Consider the following 17841-nt stretch of genomic DNA (forward strand, 5'->3'; position numbering starts at 1 on the left):
TGTTTTGTAACAATTTTCTAGGAAATCCAATTTCATTTTAACGACCAGATCTTCAGTAAATTATTTTATTTTTTTTTTTCAATCCAAAATAATAGAAATTTCAACTTATCACAATCAAGAAGCTTCCAATTACTAATCGTCGTACAGAAAATTAGAATCTTACTCAAAAGTAATAGAAACATACCCGTCGGATTTTGGGTGTACAGGGCAATTTTTTTACATTGGAACTATGTTTCCCATGAAATATTTATTAGAGAAACTCCTTTAAAAGCAAAAAAAAAATGTGTTGCAAAAAATTAATGTAGTTGGTAACAGCTGTCGATTGACGCATCATGTATTTTCTTGGCCGTGGCGTGTGCAGTCGTCTGCGTAGCCGCAAGTCGCTGAACGGTTTTTGATGGAATAGGGGGTCCGAATAGCCCCATACGCTCATTTCGCACAAAAGTGGTGAGCGTCTTCAAAATGTCAGTGTTTCCCCCAAACAAAAATCATTCCATAGAATAAGAGCCTCAAACTTTCTAAAATACTCATCTGTTATTTTTTCACTGTTATTTGTTGCTTTAATCACGGTTTAAACATTATATTGATTTTTGTTTCGAGGATTCCAACAAAAAAAAATGAAACACGTATCTCCTTTCTAAAAACGTGTTTAATCCACCTAACAGTGTGATGAGACATTTCTTATAACTCTTATCACTCTTCGGATATTATATCGTTTGAGAGCATTTAGAACTTGATGCTTCGCGATGTTTTTGAATACACATACTACATGGGATAGTGGTAGGACTCAGAGAATCGCTCAAATCAGCATAGGACAACATCAGTGCTAGAAATCTCAAACCAAATCAATGGGAAAGCGAAAAAATGGCCCATAAAATGGACATACCAACGAATTATTGTTAATGCTCTGTTAATAAAATATCTATATTGTGGTGGGAAAACTGAATTTTCCTAAAGGGGTTATATATTGTACTGAAACAAAAAAAAACGAATTTTTTTTTTGAATCGATTTGAAGTTTATATTTTACTCAAATTTCCAACGCGACTGAGAACTAAGAAATCAACGCTTTTTCTTGAAAAGGGCGATACTAGCAGTGATACCATTCAAAGAAAATCAACAGTGAATATTTCCAGACTTGGTTTTATTTCCTATTTAAGAACTATTGTGTTTTTTGACATCCTAGATTGCATGATTCAGTGATCGAAACCCAAAACTTCATAAAGTATTTGAAATTATTAAATTAAAATTTGTTTTTGCTATTGAAATTGACAAAATGATAGTATCGGCCCTTTGGCGATTGTTTACTTTTTCGGTCCCATCTATCAGCATTGAAGTATCGCCCTTACGTTTTTTTACAATAACTACCGTTTTACACCACCGATTTCGTCCGGGTTTTTTCAATAGAGATCATTGTTACTATTTACAGCTGGTATCAGTTTGATAATCCTAAAAAAATACGAAAATAACAGTTTCGCCTCTAAACTGCTAGCAAAAAAAGTATCGCCCTGTTTGTTTGCATGGAGCGTGGAGGGCGAAACTTTAAATAAACAAACTAAAATACAGTTTCGCCCGTTGTATTTTTTGCTGTAGTTTAAGAAAGCAATATCGTAGAATCAAAATTTTTAGGTTAATTTGTTGCGTTTCAAAGCCCTCATTCGCATGTAAGAAAAAAGCCCTATGTTTACATTTGTAAGTATCGCCCTTTTCACAAAAAAGCGTTGAAATGAAATCGCAGCTCCTGATATCACGCTATCTCTGAAGTACATAGTTGCATAGTTTCAAATTTTACTTCGACATCGACTTTTTCTAAAGGTGACTTCCCAGTAGTATTCTTGATTTGAATTATTATCGCTAATCCTAATGCCAAAGAACAAATAAAAACCTCACGAAAACGAACCGTTTGGGAAAATCATCATCATTACTGGAACTTTCATTTTCACGAAACTTTTCGATAACCTTCCGTCACTTGCGTTAATGCACTGGGTGCACAGTAGGGTGACAGGAAAAAAATGACCCCTATCGGCCCACCTCTGCGTCGATTCCTAGTCCCACCAGGAGTACTTGCACCAAATTTGAAGCAAATCGGACAAGTCTAACTACCGGACCAAGGGGCCTGAAGTTTGTATGGGAATTTTCAACAATTTACATGGAGAAAACCCACCAGCACGCATTTTCGCCGCTAGGTGGCACTGTATGCATCGTATTATCACTGTAAGTGAAAATAAGAAGGATAATTGAATTGTCTACAACTTAGTCGAAGACTGCAAGTAAATCCGACTTTGTTAAAAGAAGTTATTAAACTTTTAACGAAGTGATGTCTGAGTCAGTTTTGCATGGGGCCTAACAGTGCATGGTTGTGTATCAGTACTCGATTCACACGAACTAAACATTTTTGTGAAATAATCATTAGGTTTAGCTCAATGGTATGTTCAGAAGAATTATAGTAAATAATACGAGTCATGCTTTGATTAGAAAACTTTAGGTCCACCTGTTACCGCATAGAGGGCGCCAATACTAACTTTTCAACGGAGAGAGATAGAAATTTGGTGTCTTCTACAAAGTTATAGAACAGGCATTTTTCAGTATTTCTTCTGAACATCTTGATACTCTATCTCTCTTCTATGAAAAATTTGTAGTGGCGCCCTCTATGCGGTCACAGGTGGAACTAAAATTTTCTAACCAAAACATAACTCGTATTATTTACTATAATTCTTGTAAACATACTATTCGGCTAAATCTAACCATTATTTCACAAAAATATATAGTTTGCGGGACTCGAGTACTGATACACAACCATGCACTGCTAGGCCCCATGCAAAACTGACTCAGACATCACTTCGTTAAAAGTTTAATAACTTCTTTTAACATAGCCGGATTTACTAGCAGTCTTCGACAAAGTTGTAGATAATTAAAATATCTTTCTTATTTTCACTTACAGTGATAATACGATATATACAGTGCCACCTAGCGGCGAAAATACGAGCTAGTGAGTTTTCTCCATGTAAATTGTTGAAAAATCCAATATAAACTTCAGGCACGTTGGTCCGGTAGTTAGACTTGTCCGATTTGCTTCAAATTTGGTACAAGTACTTCTGGTGGGACTAGGAATCGACTCAGGGGTGGGCCGATTGAGTTTTCAAAAATTCATCATTTTTCTGGGCAGTCTAGTGCACAGTGCTCTAAAAATCTAGCGAAATCGTCTTAGGGCACCAGCGCGCTGCAGCGGGTCTGTAAAGCATACTAAAAATTAATTTCTATTCCATAATTTACAGTTCAGCAATTCGAGAGATCGTGCTCACCGCAAGCCATGAAAAATAGACTACGTTGTGAAGCGATGGTCACTATTTATTAAAAAATAACGGTTAAATAAAAAATAAAACTATTAAAAAATTTCAAATAGTTTATAATTTTCACAAACTTATTAGGAAAAATTGTTTAATAAGCTTTCGTAATATTGTGTAGGAAAAAGGCTGAAAATTTGAAAATAAATCTGAGGATTATGATTGATTACAGAACTCTGGAATTTTCTATTGGAATGTTTTCAGGCAGGAATTTGATATTGATGCTATTAGACAACTGTAAAATCAAGACCAATAGATCAGTTACATATCAGGACCCCATTCCGACAATTTATCAAAAGTCCTCATGATGTTTACAACAACAGGTTATCAATGTACGGATCAGGTAATTAGTATTGTAATATTGAATTAAATCAGTTTGCATCAATAAATTTTCAACTCCAATCCAATATTTTTTTTGGTGTGGTGGGGGGGGGGGCTGTATGGTGTTAAACCCCAAAACCTTCTCTTGGCTACGCCGTTGCTTGGAGTTATTTATTTCGCTTTTCATTTTTCGAAAGGTTTCAGATCGATCCGATGGTCATAAGTTAGAAAAATTGCAGTCAGAAGGTTCGTACAAATGAACATTTTTGCACTGATAAGTTATCAAGTTCCTTCCAGACAACTTGGAAGTGTTCGGTGATTATTTCTAGCGGTTGTGAATAGAAAAATGAAATACAAAATTCGTTTTATCGAAATAATGTTTGGCTTATTTCAATGGATTATTACTATATTGAACAATAAATAGGCGACAAAGAGTAATCCACAAACAACAAGCCATAACTTTTAAAGTATTCAAAATAGATATTTGAAGTCTTCAGTAAAGTTATTCGCAAAAGTAAGAGCTACAAATTTGCTGAAGACATCATTTCGTTATAATCACTTCCAAGAAAATTTGTGAAAATATCTCACTCATAGGGGGATTAATCAGCAAAAGCACAATACCAAAAGAAAGAGCATATTTCCTCCATTAAATTCTCCGAAGATACTATTGACCTAAAATAAGCCGTTTTGGCGTTAATAATAGATTACATGTTTTTGGTCATATTTCTGGCAATGGGAAATGATAAAAATCTTTCGTCCGCATTTAATGTTAAATATCTCTTTTGATAATAGCCCGATTTCAACAATCTATAGCTTGTTCGAAAGGTATTCGTTAAAGCTGTCTAAAAACATATAAATTGTTAATCTATATTGTTAATTCCGGCAGATAATTTAAAAAAAACTGCAAAAAACGCCATTTTTACGCATTCAAACATTCATATCTTAAAAACTAAACATCAGAATCAAAAACAAATTAATAGCGTTCATACTGTTTTTTAGTTCTTTGATTTAAAATTGGTTTGGATAAGATCGGTTCAGCCATTGCTGAGAAACACGAATGAGAATTTGTCCGTTACATACACACACACACACAGACACACACACACACACACAGACATTGTCCCAAATCGTCGAGCTGAGTCGATTGGTATATAAGACTCGGCCCTCCGGGCCTCGGAAAAAATCTTGAAAGTTTGAGCGAATTCTATACATTTCTTTTATAAGAAATGTAAAAAGCAAAGAATTAGATTCAGTTGTCAAAATTAATGTTTGGAAATACTAGTTCCACGAATATGTATGACTGTCAAAAAGTCTTATGATGTTCTGAGAAATCGAGAAGGTTTTAATTACCCCCACGGTCTTAATAGCTCCGTGTCCCCCTATAAATTGAAACAATCGACTTTCGGTGCTTTGCAAATGTCTACATTATGAGCATTTAAAACCAATCAACTTTTCGTTGTGTATCATTTTTGTTGAATTTGCCATATTAAAAACAAAAATGTAGTCCTACGGTAAAAAAATTAATTTGTTTTTAAATTATACAATGGTTTAACTCTTTAATCGTAAATACCAAAATAAAAACTTTTAGGTAAATGGTGTTTTTGAAATACTTTATTAACGTAACAAGGCCTTTCTGTTGAGACTGTGTTTCACTCAACATATTGGCTCTACTGGCGTAAAACATATTCATGTTAACTAACATCATACAACCCAAAAACTTTGTGATAAATTTATTGAAACGAGCAAACCTGAATATGATTAAGCACGAGTTTCCGTAAAGGGTCAGAATAGAGCACACGTATCAAATATCGGTCAAGAAGTACTATCTTCCGGTTCCTGGCCGGTACTCTAATGACAATGACACGTTAAGCGGCACGGAGCTACCATTTTCCACACAATGGAACTATTTCCAGCGTACTACTATACAATACAAATTTAAACTACGCTCCTCACAACGTTCACCCGACCAGATAAATACAGCTATATTTATCTTTCAGATCCTCATCGAGCCGAATCTCATGGAGCGCCAGATGGTTCTGAAAGTTCCCATCACGCTCGGTACGTATCCGTTCAGACGGGACGATCAGGATCTGCAGGAATGGGTGGAAAACTACGTGCGATATCCTGCTACGCTCCCCGTAACACGCGCTTCTGCTGCTGCTGCCACTGGTTGCTAATGTCGAAAGCGGATAGAGAAACTCAATTTCAGGATTAATTATATTGCACTGAGTTTATGATTGAATCTCGCTTCCCTGGCGTGCCCATGCAGATCAGCCCAGCCAAGTGCTCAACCTGACGCTCGCCGATGGAAACAATTAGTAACAAAAATTAATAACGACAAGTGGGGAGTGTGATACTAACCAAATAATGACAATCGTGCACTAGTAAAATGTAGAGCTAACTCGATCAGTTTATAATCTCAGAAATATCACACGTACCTATTTGAATTCCGACGCACATTTCTAAGAAACGGAAGGAATATTTGAGGAACGAAACCTTACAGTGAAATAACATTGTACTTCGGTGCATTGTACGGCTCTATAGAAAATGGGAATTTACCAAGCTTAACGGTCATAAATTTACTGAATGGAACCATAATGGAAGAAACTGCCTTCGGCTTTATGCACATAGTATTCAATTTCACTTTAAAACGTCCCTCTGGTAGCACTACTACCAGCAAGCCATTCATGAAATCATGACGATGGAAGCGACTGTAAAATATGCATGAGCTACCGATAGCCTAATTCATCAGACCTCGAGTACGACCTTGCTCTTTACGTGATTTTCCCGTTTGTTGAAAACTTTGAAGTGTACGGCCAAAGTTAATTATTCATTCGTGTATAATTTATATCCAAAACGAGACGTTGTTTCAGAAATGCTGTGAAACCGAACGAAATTTAAAATTCCGGCAGATAGTGGTAGCGGGGTTTACACCTCCACACATACACTCACACACATACGTATACTCACTGTATGTAGTTTGCGAATGTTTGCCTATGTCCTATGCAAACTGAACACTCCCCCCTTCAGATTGGTACGTGGTGAGGAAATGTTTTCCCAGCCCCAAGCCGGCCTGACCTCTCATCACCATAGAAGACAGCATCAGAAGCATCATGATGGCGGAAATCCTCCTTGCTGGCCAGTACAAAACATGTTATTTCAAAAACACGAAGCAAAAACGGCTCGCTTGGAGTGTTCGTTTTTTTCTCAACCAAGCAGAGTCCGAAATATGCTGCATTCGAAAAATGACAGGCATTCATTGTTAACACAGAAAAGTATGGTTGTTATTTTAGGGGAAAATACGGTTAAATAGGCGAAGCGAAATCGATTTTGAAGCTTGGGGATATTGTTTCAGTTTAGCACAAGTTTAATTAGATGTAAGCCGATACTAGGGTGACCATTAGAGTGCCCAGAAAAATGATGAATTTTTGAAAACTCAATCGGCCCACCCCTAAGTCGATTCCTAGTCCAACTAGGAGTACTTGTTCCAAATTTGAAGCAAATCGGACAAGTCTAGCTACCGGACCAACGTGCCTGAAGTTTGTATGGGATTTTTCGACAATTTACATGGAGAAAACCCACTAATTCGAATTTTCGCCGCTTGGTGGCACTGTATGTATAGTATTATCACTGTAAGTGAAAATAAGAAAGACCATTTAATTGCCTACAACTTTGTCGAAGACTGCTAGGGGGCCGTTCATAAACCACGTAGACTCATAGGGGGGCCGGGGGGGTCTGGCAAAAGTCTACGTTTGTCTACGAGGGGGGAGGGGGGTCTTTGAAAAAGTCTACGTAGACTTTTATTTTTTGTTATTCTCGTATTACTAATTATGAATGGGATTTAAAGAGAGTTGTATTCAAAATATCGGTCTATTCAGCATTTATGCAGAAACTTCAGAGCTAGTACATATTGAGGTAACTACTCGTTAAGCGACCACTCAACCCAGAACCCACGATTTTTTTTTTTGGACAAGCTCACACGTTTTTGTTTCTTGCGTATATTTTGATATAGTTTTGATCTGGGAATAATACAAAATGACAGTTCCAAAGACGATCACCAAAAATTCCTCTCGTCGGAAGATTTTGACTGTGAAATCATCTGAAGCACCACTAGTTAGCAGACATGCATGGACCATTAAATGCATGAACCATAAAAAGTTAAAAAATGTTCAAAGTTAAGCATTGTAACAACAAAACACCCGATTTTTAACAATAAGTAGATTAATTTTTTTATTTTTATTTAATAATTTCGGTGGTTAAAGCAGTAGTGTAGTTAAACTTCTACAACAAAGTGTTTACTCGAGTTAATCAGTTTCTCTTGCAATCATTTACACTGATTAAAAAATCTTTAAACACCCGTTAAATTTTACGTCTTGACCCTATGCAACTCCGTGCAAACCGGCTCTACTATATTTATCTTCGAAAATATTCGGAGTTGAACTTTGATACTTTGCGATAATACTCTAAGGTGATACGGCTATTAATTACATAAGAAATATAAATATTTTTGGGAAGATTTAAATAGCTTCGTTCCCTTAATCAAATAAGGCAATTCAGATTATCTTATTATCTTTGAAATATTGGAATTTGTTCACGAAAAGTTAAATTTGTGTGCATGTATGGTTTATTATTTTAGTCTAGATGATAGTACACATCGACAGTATTAATTTGTAATTGTTTCTTATAATTTAACAATTTTGAATGCACCAGTAAGGCTCAAAAAGCTTTAGCAATTCTGCATTGTTGGTGTAGGTCGCACTTCGGCCAAAATTTAAGCTAGTTATAGCAATGTATCTTTATACATATATTTGAGTGACTAACCTTGAAAAGAAGTATTCCGCTACACAAACGTTGGAAAGCACCCTGAATCGGTATTAATTGATTTGATCAATCATAGACAAAAAACCAATGTGAAAAATCTTTCTTTAATATTTAAAAAGCTTGAAATAAATCTGAACGCTTATTTTTAATTGAACATTATAATGTGCTTCTTGCTAAATTCACATTTCCTGCGAATAAAAAAAAACTAAAAGTCTACGTAGACTTTTGGTGGGGGAGGGAGGGGGGTTGGTAAAAGTCTACTAAGCAGGGGTTCCAACAGTACTGCCCTACGACAGTATTCCAGAGGCTGTCGTCTTCTCTTTGCTGCGACAGGTTAAGAATTGAAACGTTCATGACAGCCGGCAGTAAAACTGTTATGCGACATGCTACGTTGCCGTCTTGTACCGCACCCGACAGTTTGCACAACACACACAGCTGTAGTTAATTTGCTATGACAGCCTCGGTTATTATTGCGTGTGCTATTCCTAACATTCTTCGTGGAAGAACCGACACGTTGGTGTGTTCGGAAAAATATTTCTTTCTTATGAATGTAGTGCGTCTTCGTTCAGCTAGTACAGTCATGAACGAATGGAACGATTTGAAATTATTGCTGCATGCATGGTTATCTTTCTATTCATTCGCAGTTTAGACTTGGTCAGCAGCAGAAGCTTAATTTTATTTTGCGTATTTGCCTGTTTGCGAGTTTTTAACATCCTCCGAAATGGAAAAATTAAATGAACGCGTTAGAGACGATATGTTCGATTTGTGGGATGAAGCTGATGTTGGTCATGTTACAGATAAAGATGACGGTGATGCATGGGAGAATACTACGAGTGGAGTTAGTGCAAGTGGAAGTACCGCGGATGGAGATGGGTCAGGTATTAGTGGTGTGGGTCGAATTGAGGCGAGTGAAAGTGGTGCGGGTGGCAGAAAGCGATCTTATAGAAGTATCGCCGAAGATTGCATGGCGTTAGAAAACGGGTTTTTGGTGTGTCGTATAGACGAAAATTCGGAGTGCACCTACAAACAAAAGGCTCAGCGTTTGGACTGCGGAAATTTCATTCGTCATCTCCGAAGCGAGCATGCGAAACTCGCTCGCGCCCGTGGTTTGTTTAAAGGCGATAATGAGGGACAGGTCACTCAAGCAAAACGTCGACGAGTTTTGAAAGTACCCGTTGCCCTCGATCGACAAACTGTTTTAGAAGGAGTGATCAGAATGACCGGTGTTGAAAATTTGCCGATTAGTAAAGTGCAATCGACAGGATTTAAAATGGTGTTTGATCCGATTTGCGAGGCATTGGGTATTACTTTAAATCCCGAGAACGTAGTGATGCATTTAGCTGAATGTGCCGAGCACATCAAGGCAATATTAAAAGAGGAAGTACGCGGAAAGCTAATATGCTTGAAAATTGATTCGGCCTCTCGGCATTCTAGGCACATCCTGGGCATGAATGCTCAATTTTGGAATGGGCAATCAGTTGTCATCCGCACTTTGGGTAAGTTTAACTTCTAAACTAATTAAGGCGATATTCAAGGATCACGTCGTCTGGATGAGATTCTTTAAGATTTTTTACTAGCGAACCTGATGTGTTTCAAAAATTCTCTTGGGAGTCATCTAAACATAAAAACTTTAACTGGTCAAAAAAATACATGAAATGATTAAGTGATTATTTAACAAATTATATCTTTTTTTGCTAAAGTTGATCGACATTGAGTGAAATTTTGAAATATTCGAGATAGATTGAGTAAATTCCTGCAAAATGACAATCAAAACAATCCAGACTTGAAGTGAAACTAACATTGATGAATTGAAGTTCAATTTACTCTAGGTTAGACTGATAAATGTAAATGTTTATTCACGTATACATATTACTTTCTTAAGGGGGTGATGGGGGAAGGGGGTAATGATTTCAGCGTAAAAAAACACTATTTTGTGAATTTGTTTTAGAAATTTGGGTGAAGCGAATTGATTGAAACTTTTGTACATTATAATTTATCATCTCAATAACATGCAGTAATTTTTCCATGCAAAAATTTGACAAGCGACTCGGTGACGAAGCTTTTTGTAGAACATCTCTGGAAAAACACGATTTACGGTGTTAACTGCCATTCAAAACTATTTAACCGATTTATTTCAAACTTTGCTAACACATACATTCCTTGTAATAAATACCCAACCCCTTACATTGAGTTTTTGAGATAATTTTTCATGTACGGGAGTTTTTTACGCATTTCAAATAAAAATTGCTATTTTTACCAAAAATTCTGCATTTTTTTTTTAATAAAAAACCTTACATGAAAAATTTTCTCGAAAATTCAACGTAGAGGTTGGGTATTTTTTACAAGGAATGTGTAAGCAAAGTTTGAAATAAATCGGTTAAGCAGTTTTTGAATGGCAGTTAACACCGCAAATCGTGTTTTTGCAGAGACGTTCTACAAAAAGCTTCGTCACCGAGTCGCTTGTCAAAATGTTTGCATGGAAAAATTGCAGAATGTTATTGAAGTGATATATTGTAATGTGCAAAAATTTTGATTAATTCGCTCCACGCAAATTCGCAAAAAAATCGTAAAAAGTTGTTTTTTTAAGCTGAAACCTTCCCTATCCCACTAAAACAGTTAATTAAATATTACATTCGCAAAACTGAACAAGTAAACATTCATTTATTGATTTATTTTCTGTTCAACAGCGATGATCGAACTAAACGAGCGACAGACTGCCAAGTATCTCGTACAAAAGATCGAAGAAGTTCTTAAAGAGTACGATATAGCGCTTGAACAGGTATTAACCGTTACATGTGATAACGGCGCTAATATGTTAGCGGCTGTTAAAGAGCTAGATAAACATGTTCAAATGATAACAGCAGATAAACTTTTTGTGGATGAAGATGATTTCGAGAACAATGACGAACTGTTCAATGATTTGATAAATGAGCTTTCAACCAAAGTTAGTCTGATAAGATGTGCTGTGCATACATTGCAGCTAGCTGTGACGGATGCGATAAAAGCTGTCGACAATAGAATCCGCAGCCTAACCAATGTTGCTAAGAACTGCCGAAAAATGTCATACAAACCATCATTCGATTTAAAAAATATACCGCTCCCGCCGTTGTACTCAAGAACAAGATGGGGAGGTATATTTGAGATGATTTCCAACTTTTATGATCACGAAGATTTTTACAGAGATCTAGGAAAACAGTTCAAGGAACTAGGTTAGTTAAATGTTAAGGCTCAAGTTACTTTCTTTGAGCATGTGTTAGAATTGAACGCTTGGTAGCAAAAATTATGTATAGCTTTGCCGCCGATTTATCGTATAAAGCATTCATTAGACTATAAAAGAAGAAAATCAGTCGATTTATTAGATTATCAGCACCATTCCAGCTTCCAGCTTTAATAAATGCTTTTTATGGATAAACCGGTGACAAAGTTGAACGAACTTTTTCCAACACATAATATCAAGCGCTCAATTCGTGTAGACGCTCACCGAAAGTTCTTTGAACCTTAAGATCATGAACAAAGCCATTTTTTTTATTTAATAATATTTATCTTACACAAGATTTGTTGGAGAATTGGGGATTCATTCACGACTATAAGAATGCGTTCCAACCCGTTTATGTAGCCACGAAAGAGATGCAAGGACAACATGTATCTTTGGGAGATTTTTATATTCATTGGTTGCGCTGTATGATGCACGTTAAACAGCAACCTAGGAACGACTTAACCAAAGCTCTAGGAGATTCCTTGGAAAAAAGGTTGCATCAGTTAAAAAAAAATTTAGCCTTCAAAGCTGCTTTATTGATCGATCCGAGGTTCAATTATATCTCATCAGTAGTTTTAACTCCAGACGAGAAAGCAGAAACTAGGGTAAGAAAATATGTGTATTTATATATATATATATATATATATATATATATATATATATATATATATATATATATATATATATATATATATATATATATATATATATATATATATATATATATATATATATATATATATATATATATATATATATATATATATATATATATATATATATATATATATATATATATATATATATATATATATATATATATATATATATATATATATATATATATATATATATATATATATATATATATATATATATATATATATATATATATATATGTGTGTGTGTGTGTGTATTCAGTTTGCCTATTCCAAATCAAACAATATAATTTTTCATAGAAATTCATCATTTCCACGTCTAAAAGAATTGAGTCATTGAAACCTAATCAAACTACGCAGCAATTGAAGATTCCAGAGCAACCAACAGCAACGTCGAGTTTGGATGATTTCATGACAAGCTTGTTCGGGGGATCTCCACCAGCAGTGTTGCAGAGCGATTCTGAAAATACGTTTTTGAAACAACTAAACGCATTAGATCTAGAGACTCATCAAAACTACAAATATGATATTTGGAAGCACTGGATTGCGCGGAAAGATTCACACCCGGAACTTTCCGAAATAGCACTCACGATAATGACCGTTCCAGCAACGCAAGTGTCAGTGGAGCGCGCATTTAGTGCTCTGGCACTAGTTTTGTCGCCTGCTAGAACAAAGCTAAGCGTACAAAACCTGGCGAGCATCCTCACAATAAAACTGAACGAAGAGTTATTACACGAGGTTATTCCCAAAATGAGTAGTTGCCAGAAATCAAAATCCAAAAGTACCTAAATGAATAAAACTGAAAAAGATTATTTACAGAGATTTAACGTATCATTAAGCGTAAAACGCAGAATGGAATAAATTCACTATGGTTTACAGCAAATATGATATTGTCTGCTATTCAAAGAAAGTCATTATGTCCTCCGATTTCTCATTTTTTATTTTTTTGACATCTAGGATCTTATAAACAGCTAAAGTAAAAAATCAAAACAACCATTGAACAAGATATAAACATGCTATTTACGCTCTCATTTACTGTGAACTAAGATTGCACGAATTTTGTGATTCCGAAACATCCTTGCAACGTTATATCTGCAGCAAAGACTTTTATTATTTATATTTCATAAAAGGTATAAAAGAACCTGTTCTAAATCAATGAACTTCGTCTTCGTTCTCATCAAAGCATAGAAAATTTTCAATGAAATAATTTTTAGAAAGCACCTAATAACTCTTATTATGTACTATGCAATTTATGGGTCAATTCAAAATTTTATTTTTGAAATTTTAGTTTTCAAATATTTCAATTATTTGAGGTTCGAATTCTTCAACATTTAAATTTTTAAATTTCTAAATATATAAATTTTTAAATTTTTGAATCTTAAAATTTTTAGATTTCCAAATTTTTAAATTTTTAGCTGTTTATATTATTAAGTTTTTAAATCGCAAAATTTTAAAAATTTTAAATTTCCTAAATATTCAAATTTTAAAATCTGCGAATTTTAAAATTTTTTGATTTCTGCATTTCTAAATCCCAAAATATTTAAATTTTTGCTGCTTATATTATTTAATTTCTAAATTTCAAAACCATGGTATTTCTAAACTTTTTGAAATTATTCAATTTTTAGATCTTTAAATTTTAAAATTTTTAAATTTTTAAGTTTTTGAATCTAATTTTTAAATTTTTGAATCCTTGAATTTTTGAACTTTTGAACTCTTGAATTTTTGAATTTTTGAATTTTTGAATTTTTGAATTTTTGAATTTTTGAATTTTTGAATTTTTGAATTTTTGAATTTTAGAATTTTAGAATTTTAGAATTTTAGAATTTTAGAATTTTTGAATTTTTGAATTTTTGAATTTTTGAATTTTTGAATTTTTGAATTTTTGAATTTTTGAATTTTTGAATTTTTGAATTTTTGAATTTTTGAATTTTTGAATTTTTGAATTTTTGAATTTTTGAATTTTTGAATTTTTGAATTTTTGAATTTTTGAATTTTTGAATTTTTGAATTTTTGAATTTTTGAATTTTTGAATTTTTGAATTTTTGAATTTTTGAATTTTTGAATTTTTGAATTTTTGAATTTTTGAATTTTTGAATTTTTGAATTTTTGAATTTTTGAATTTTTGAATTTTTGAATTTTTGAATTTTTGAATTTTTGAATTTTTGAATTTTTGAATTTTTGAATTTTTGAATTTTTGAATTTTTGAATTTTTGAATTTTTGAATTTTTGAATTTTTGAATTTTTGAATTTTTGAATTTTTGAATTTTTGAATTTTTGAATTTTTGAATTTTTGAATTTTTGAATTTTTGAATTTTTGAATTTTTGAATTTTTGAATTTTTGAATTTTTGAATTTTTGAATTTTTGAATTTTTGAATTTTTGAATTTTTGAATTTTTGAATTTTTGAATTTTTGAATTTTTGAATTTTTGAATTTTTGAATTTTTGAATTTTTGAATTTTTGAATTTTTGAATTTTTGAATTTTTGAATTTTTGAATTTTTGAATTTTTGAATTTTTGAATTTTTGAATTTTTGAATTTTTGAATTTTTGAATTTTTGAATTTTTGAGTTTTTGAATTTTTGAATTTTTGAATTTTTGAATTTTTGAATTTTTGAATTTTTGAATCTTTGAATTTTTGAATCTTTGAATTTTTGAATTTTTGAATTTTTGAATTTTTGAATTTTTGAATTTTTGAATTTTTGAATTTTTGAATTTTTGAATTTTTGAATTTTTGAATTTTTGAATTTTTGAATTTTTGAATTTTTGAATTTTTGAATTTTTGAATTTTTGAATTTTTGAATTTTTGAATTTTTGAATTTTTGAATTTTTGAATTTTTGAATTTTTGAATTTTTGAATTTTTGAATTTTTGAATTTTTGAATTTTTGAATTTTTGAATTTTTGAATTTTTGAATTTTTGAATTTTTGAATTTTTGAATTTTTGAATTATTGAATTTTTGAATTTTTGAATTTTTGAATTTTTGAATTTTTGAATTTTTGAATTTTTGAATTTTTGAATTTTTGAATTTTTGAATTTTTGAATTTTTGAATTTTTGAATTTTTGAATTTTTGAATTTTTGAATTTTTGAATTTTTGAATTTTTGAATTTTTGAATTTTTGAATTTTTGAATTTTTGAATTTTTGAATTTTTGAATTTTTGAATTTTTGAATTTTTGAATTTTTGAATTTTTGAATTTTTGAATTTTTGAATTTTTGAATTTTTGAATTTTTGAATTTTTGAATTTTTGAATTTTTGAATTTCAAAGCTTTAAAATTTAAATCTTTTTAATGTTATAGTTTTTAAATCCATGAATTTTGAAATATTTAAATTTTGAACTTATAAATTGCTAAATGTTTGGATATTTAAATTTTTTTTTTTTTACTTTTTGGTTTTATGGCGTAAATTTCTCATGACAGCATAATGAAAACTAACAACTGATATTAAAGGAATATCATATGAGCAAGCTTAGAATTTCCCGGCGACTTAACCCGGTTCCGACAGCATGAAGTACAAAGTTACTTTACGCTCGTTCGGACATGTCGCAGATCCTGACTCCTGGGTTAAGTCGCCGGGAAATTCTAAGCTTTTTCTTATAACCCTATTTCATGCTTTTCTAATCTTTCCTCGGTAAATGTTCCAAATCACGTATTTTTTAAAAAATGGGTAATTTTTTGTTGGAAATGGTTCTAAATGCTCTATTTAAGAACAATTAATGAAAAAATCGGGGGAAAAGCTTTAAGGTTGGACAGAGAATGCGCAAAATTCGCAAACGAAAAAAGCAGTTTTTTCCATACCGTATGTCAGATCTTCATAAAAATCAATCAGCGTATGTAAAATATTGTTACAGTCCTGCTGATTGATTTTTATGAAGATCTGACATACGGTGTGGAAAAAACTTTTTTTTTCGTTTGCGAAATTTACCCTTTCTCTGTCCAACCTTAAAGTAGTTTAATCCGAAAAAAAGTTGTTCTTACTAACCTTACCAACAGTAGTATTGCGCATGAGAAAATACTAAATAAAACATTGTTAATGCCTAATGTGGCTACGCCACATCGCTTCTTTTGGTGCTGTCCGACTTCGCTGTCGCTCAATCGGACTTAAACTAGGGATAGCCCCTATTTTTGAGTATACCGAGCAAACGAGTGGATTACAGGTTTGTTTGCACCTTTCGATAGCAAGATCTAAAACGCCTCGTCCAGCGGATTCGCAGCGGCTTTGCGCCGATTCCAATCCTTGGACTCGACTATGCGGCCAAGCCTACCTACCTTCGCCCTTAACATCACTTTCTCATGCGCAATGCCACTGTTAGTAAGGTAAGTGGTAGCAACTTATTTTTCCAGTTCAAGCTACTTTAAAGCTTTCCCCCCGATGTTTTTTCATTGCTTGTTGTAAAATAGGCCATTTAGAATCATTTCCATAAAAAATAATCCTTTTTTCGAAAAAGCCGCAATTCGGAACAATTACCAAAATAACTGTTGTGCTAAAAAGTACACTATTCACTTGCATTCACTTATTCGTGCATTGATTTAACGCAAATTGTTGCCGCCGCGCTGATTCAACGCTATGCTACTGCTCAGTGATGACATTCTTCATACGACAGCCCTAGAAGACAGTTTAACCAGTTTGGTTGAAGGTTGTTACCACTTTGTGGAGGCTGTCGCCGCGACAGTTTATGCGAAACAGCAGACATAAAGAAATGGTAAACTAACAGCCCATTCGGCTCACTACGCTCAGCGCAGAATACTTTCAACAAAACGAGCGCGAGACAGACAGTAGCGAAGCAGTATTATTCTCACAAGATTGCGCTGTTGCCATTACAGTTCGGCTTGGCGAGTGAACGTGCTGTAGCAAGAGAGCGTTGAGCACACATAGAGACATCCGATTGCGATGCAAAGCGACAGTAGGAAAAAGGCAGTCATATTGGTAAGCCTGCTACTAAGGTCTACTAGGGGGGAGGGGGGGGTTAAAAATTCTCAAATTTCGGTCTACGTGGTTTATGAACGGTCCCTAGTGAATCCGACTATGTTAAAAAAAGTTATTAAACATTTAGCGAAGTGATGTCTGAGTCAGTTTTGCATGGGGCCTATTAGTGCATGGTTGTGTATCGGTAATCGATACCCACCAACTATACATTTTTGTGAGATAATGGTTTGATTTAGCTAAATAGTATGTTCAGAAGAATTGTAGTACATAATACGAGTAATGTTTTGGTTAGAAAATTTTAGTTCCACCTGTGACCGCATAGAGAGCGCCAGTACTAACTTTTCATAGAAGTGAGATAGAGTATCGAAATGTTCGGAAGAATTATATAAAAATGCTTGTTCTACTACTTTTTGGAAAAGACTTAATCTCTATCTCTTTCCGTTGAAAAGCTAATCCTGGCGCCCTCTATACGGTAAAATGTGGAACTAAAATTTTCTAACCAAAACATGACTCGTATTACT

The 17841-nt window shown here is 33.4% G+C and overlaps 2 protein-coding genes across 4 annotated transcripts in view; both read left to right on the top strand.

Moving 5' to 3' along the window:
* The window catches only part of LOC131684316 (arrestin domain-containing protein 4-like), a 43097-nt gene extending 36889 nt beyond the window's left edge, over nucleotides 1-6208 (top strand). Inside the window, exons 5-6 of one of the 3 annotated variants that reach the window (XR_009304642.1) lie at nucleotides 3547-3685; nucleotides 5661-5782. Coding sequence is in view for 2 of the 3 variants with exons in the window: in XM_058967067.1 (XP_058823050.1) it covers nucleotides 5661-5840 (180 nt within the window). In the remaining variant the exon portion in view is untranslated. Of the gene's footprint in view, nucleotides 1-3546; nucleotides 3686-5660 lie in introns of all 3 variants that reach the window. The other 2 variants (XM_058967067.1, XM_058967066.1) reach the window with 2 other exon arrangements.
* A 4754-nt stretch (nucleotides 6209-10962) lies between these two features.
* LOC131680695 (uncharacterized) lies at nucleotides 10963-13188 on the top strand. Its single transcript, XM_058961405.1, has 3 exons — nucleotides 10963-11693; nucleotides 12038-12345; nucleotides 12700-13188. The coding sequence occupies exons 1-3, from the start codon at nucleotides 11174-11176 to the stop codon at nucleotides 13186-13188; spliced, it is 1317 nt and encodes a 438-aa protein (XP_058817388.1). The 5' UTR covers nucleotides 10963-11173.
* The last annotated feature ends 4653 nt before the right edge of the window (nucleotides 13189-17841 follow it).

Source organism: Topomyia yanbarensis, chromosome 2, assembly GCF_030247195.1.
Source record: "Topomyia yanbarensis strain Yona2022 chromosome 2, ASM3024719v1, whole genome shotgun sequence".
Lineage (NCBI taxonomy): Eukaryota > Metazoa > Arthropoda > Insecta > Diptera > Culicidae > Topomyia > Topomyia yanbarensis.

Coding starts and splice junctions, on each gene's coding strand:
- LOC131680695 (XM_058961405.1), top strand. CDS start 11,174: ATGATCGAACTAAACGAGCGACAGACTGCCAAGTATCTCGTACAAAAG. Junction 11,694..12,037: donor AAAACAGTTCAAGGAACTAG/GTTAGTTAAATG, acceptor ATCTTACACAAG/ATTTGTTGGAGAATTGGGGA. Junction 12,346..12,699: donor ACGAGAAAGCAGAAACTAGG/GTAAGAAAATAT, acceptor AATTTTTCATAG/AAATTCATCATTTCCACGTC.